This window comes from Ostrinia furnacalis, unplaced genomic scaffold (assembly GCF_004193835.3).
Source record: "Ostrinia furnacalis isolate ACB-3 unplaced genomic scaffold, ASM419383v2 OfSCF0954, whole genome shotgun sequence".
NCBI classification, from domain to species: domain Eukaryota; kingdom Metazoa; phylum Arthropoda; class Insecta; order Lepidoptera; family Crambidae; genus Ostrinia; species Ostrinia furnacalis.
In genome coordinates this window covers 803,453-807,014 of record NW_021131193.1, presented here as the reverse complement: position 1 = coordinate 807,014, position 3,562 = coordinate 803,453, and the positions used below count along the sequence as shown (strand labels likewise).

Genomic DNA, 3,562 nt, shown 5'->3' with positions numbered 1-3,562 from the left:
ACACTGGCTATTTTATCAGTTTGAAAGTATAATTTATTTATTTCATGAGATACAGTATTAAACACAATAATATTATGTTCTTCGAATCTCATGACATCATACCTTATTGTCTCAATACGAGAATTCTCACAGTCATGTTTATTTCTCGATTCACAGATACTGACTTGTCTTGCCATTGAAAATGCGTTATTTTGTAAATAATCCACAATGGCCGCCTTCTTTCAGAAATGTGAAAACACGAAAACATTTGCATCCCAGATACAGACCGGCATGGACATGAAGACGTGGTCAGTTCTACTGGTGGTGATTCTTCCTGTGATGACCGTAAGTTTATGGAATTTATTTCGTTTTAACTAAATGCTTTCTACTGCTAGACAAATGCCTCCACAACGGATTTCCATAGTGATCGGTTCTGCGATGCACGCATTTTATTATTTATTTTTGTTGTTTATCCAGATAAATTACGGTATTAAATGATAATCATAAGTCAAGACGTTAAGATGCCTGTAATTGCGAACTTAACGTTCCTATATTGAGAACAATCGCAGACCTCAATCTAGCTTTAGAGTAGCTATTGATTTTTTAAGATTAAGCTCTTGTGGGCTGTGACGGCTAGGAATGGGAAGACTAAGCATACTTAGTTCTGATGAACTATTTGATGCTAAAACCATTTATTCTAAAATTGTCATATTAGTAGTACTTTCAGTATTTTCCTGTAATTTTACTCCATGTAATTTAAAGCCTTAATTAATAACTACTTTATATACACAACACAGAATATGTCTTGGTGAAATATAAATCATTATTTTTACAGGCAGTATGGAAGCCATCTCAAGAAGAGAGAAGAGAAGGATTAAGAAGGGGAGTACACTATCACACCAAGAGGCACATGCTGCCAATTGGTGGTAGCGAGCCAAAGAAGCGACACACCACGCAGAAACCTCCGCAACTGAGGAAAAAGGTAGATACTAACCAAATATTATACTTATTGGGGTTCCTACTCTATGTATGTATGCGTCTGTTTTCTGCCAGTCTCTGTCAGTGGGTTGTATGTATCTCATGCACTGTAATTTTTAAAGGGCGGGAGGCTACTTACTACAGCCTGATGATCTTTTGGGCTTGTTGGGATAACCATCAGTTAGTGTCCTAGGGCGTCTGAAATGCTGTTATATCTCTGGATATTATTTTAGTGGCAGATTAATATCCTAGACCTACAACATAACTTGAAATCCATACTATGTCTCTTTTAAGTTTATAATTATTTTTCAAAGAATTTGTATTGAATTGATGCTCCTAGCTAAATCTGTATCTGAAAAGATAGCAAATTGGGACTTAGGAGCAAGAAAATAATATTGCTTTCGATAATTTCGCGAACATATTATTATTGAAACAAAATACGAAATTCCCAAAATTCTCAGAACAAGTCACTTAATAAAGCCTATTGATGTTTACTCAAAGACTTATTCACTACACAATGAGCAAATGTCGACATTCATTTATGGTTCGATAAGTTATTACACCAAGTATTTGAAATGTTAAGTACGAGGCTTATGTTCATTCGACTTCATTTTAACATTTAATTTGTGTCGGCCATTATTACCGTGTCGTCTATTATTGCATAGGATAATGCTCTCAGTTCACTAACTTAGGAAATTCAATAAAATCAAAATCAAAATCAAAANTCTATTTGTCTAAATTTTAATGGGCTATTGCAAACATCAACACAACCCTCGAGAAGAGACATTGCCTGATATGAACATGAATTAAGATTGCTTGTTGTTATGATTGGTACATTTGAGAAGTAACCTTCGAATGCGTTTGCTACCTTATCATTGCATTTAATATACTTATTATCAATTTTTAATGCGAATGTGTCATCCCGAGATATAATTCTACAAGTTTCTTTATTAATACAATTCCAAGTAGCTTTAATTTTGTTGCCAGAGTTTTTAATTTTGTCACGTATGTAAATAGATTTTGCCATAGTACAAACTTGTTTAAAAACTTTTGAGTATTTTTTTACATATTCTATAAAGTCCGGGTCGCTACTATAGGCTTTTCTACCATATAATTCAAACATTTTTTTCCTACTAATATAAATACCTACTGTAGCCCAGTCACTGAATTTAGTTTTATTGTCTTTAATAATAATTGTTTTCTTAGGAAAAATTTTATTGAACTCATTTTTAATTAATTCAAATAATTGCTCATATAAAATATTTATACTACAGTTAAAGTAATGCAAAAGTGGGACCTTATTAGATAGTTGAGATTTAAATTTGTCTTTCTGGGATGCAGTGACTGGTCTATATTCTATTTCCTTGCTCGATGGCACAAAATGGTGTTGAAATACTTTATAAAGCTACATCATATTTTATGTAAATCAAATTCTTATCTCCAGGCTGCGAGAGATCTATTTTACTCTATTTAACTCATCACATCACTAATTTTAAAAACGTCTTTTAGCCTAATATTAAACTTAGAGTGCAGTACCCTCTCCTGTGAGCATTTATCTTACGTAAACTTAAGTAAAAGTATAAAAAATAATCCTCCGTACCTCCTCCGACTGCGCCAGAGGAAGAGTCATATTTACCTTATTACCTTACCTTATTATGACCTTTCTTCTGGCGCAGTCGAGTGAAGAGATCATTATTTGCTTACTGTACCAGTAATTCTTCTTCTCCAGCCCTCAGGTCACTTAAAACCGCTGGATGAAGAAGACATGGAAAACGACGAAGTCGTCTCAGTCGCCGTTGGTCCTCCGCCTCTCAGACCTAAATACGACAAGATCCATTGGAAGCACTCACCAAAGCAAAACACCACCGCACCTCCAGCCAACTCCTCAGCCACAGATCTTGTTAGAAATGTCTTAACGCAATTGGGACGCGAGTTCTTGACGCACCAAGTGAGCGAGGATTTTGTGTTTGGGCAATACGTTGGGCATGCAATGAAGAATCTTACCAACGAACAGAGGCTTAGCATGCAGCATGAAGTGCTGGAGCTGATTGTGAAGTATCAGAAACTGAATCGAGGAGACGTGAAGGTAGACGATACAACGGATAAAGCAGAGAAAAGCTTCGTTCCAATGCTGAAGGATATGAAGACGGAGAAGAGAGCGGCGATCAATGAGACCGATGACAATTGGCCAGACTTTTCGAATCTGGCTAAGATTGTAGGGTAGTGTCAATTTTGATGTGAAGACATTAGAAATAAGTTTTGTAGTTGTTTAGTCGGATATTTTAGGTACTAGCGATTTTTTCTACTTAATTTATAATTATGTTTTCTGTAAATACAACTAGAATGGTTACTTATAAAGCAAGACTATCTTTTTTCTTTTGTAAATACCTAGGTATATAAGTACTCGCGGGTTGTAATGTAAGTTGTCAGTATTTGCTTTTTAAATTAAATGTATTTTTATCAATTTCATTCTTTTATTTTGCTGAATAATATTCCGTTGTCTTAGGGTACAAAAGCAATAAAATTACAAACTTGCTTTGAATTTTACAATGTTATTCAAACTCAGAGGCTGCGACGAAATCACTTTAAATGTAAAATTCAAATA

The 3,562-nt window shown here is 34.6% G+C and overlaps 1 protein-coding gene across 1 annotated transcript; it reads left to right on the top strand.

Moving 5' to 3' along the window:
• The first annotated feature begins 270 nt into the window (after nt 1–270).
• Nucleotides 271–3,181, top strand: LOC114350721 (uncharacterized). Its single transcript, XM_028301629.1, has 3 exons — nt 271–324; nt 815–961; nt 2,687–3,181. Exons 1-3 carry the CDS (start codon nt 271–273, stop codon nt 3,179–3,181), a joined length of 696 nt encoding a protein of 231 aa, XP_028157430.1.
• Nucleotides 3,182–3,562: the final 381 nt, after the last annotated feature.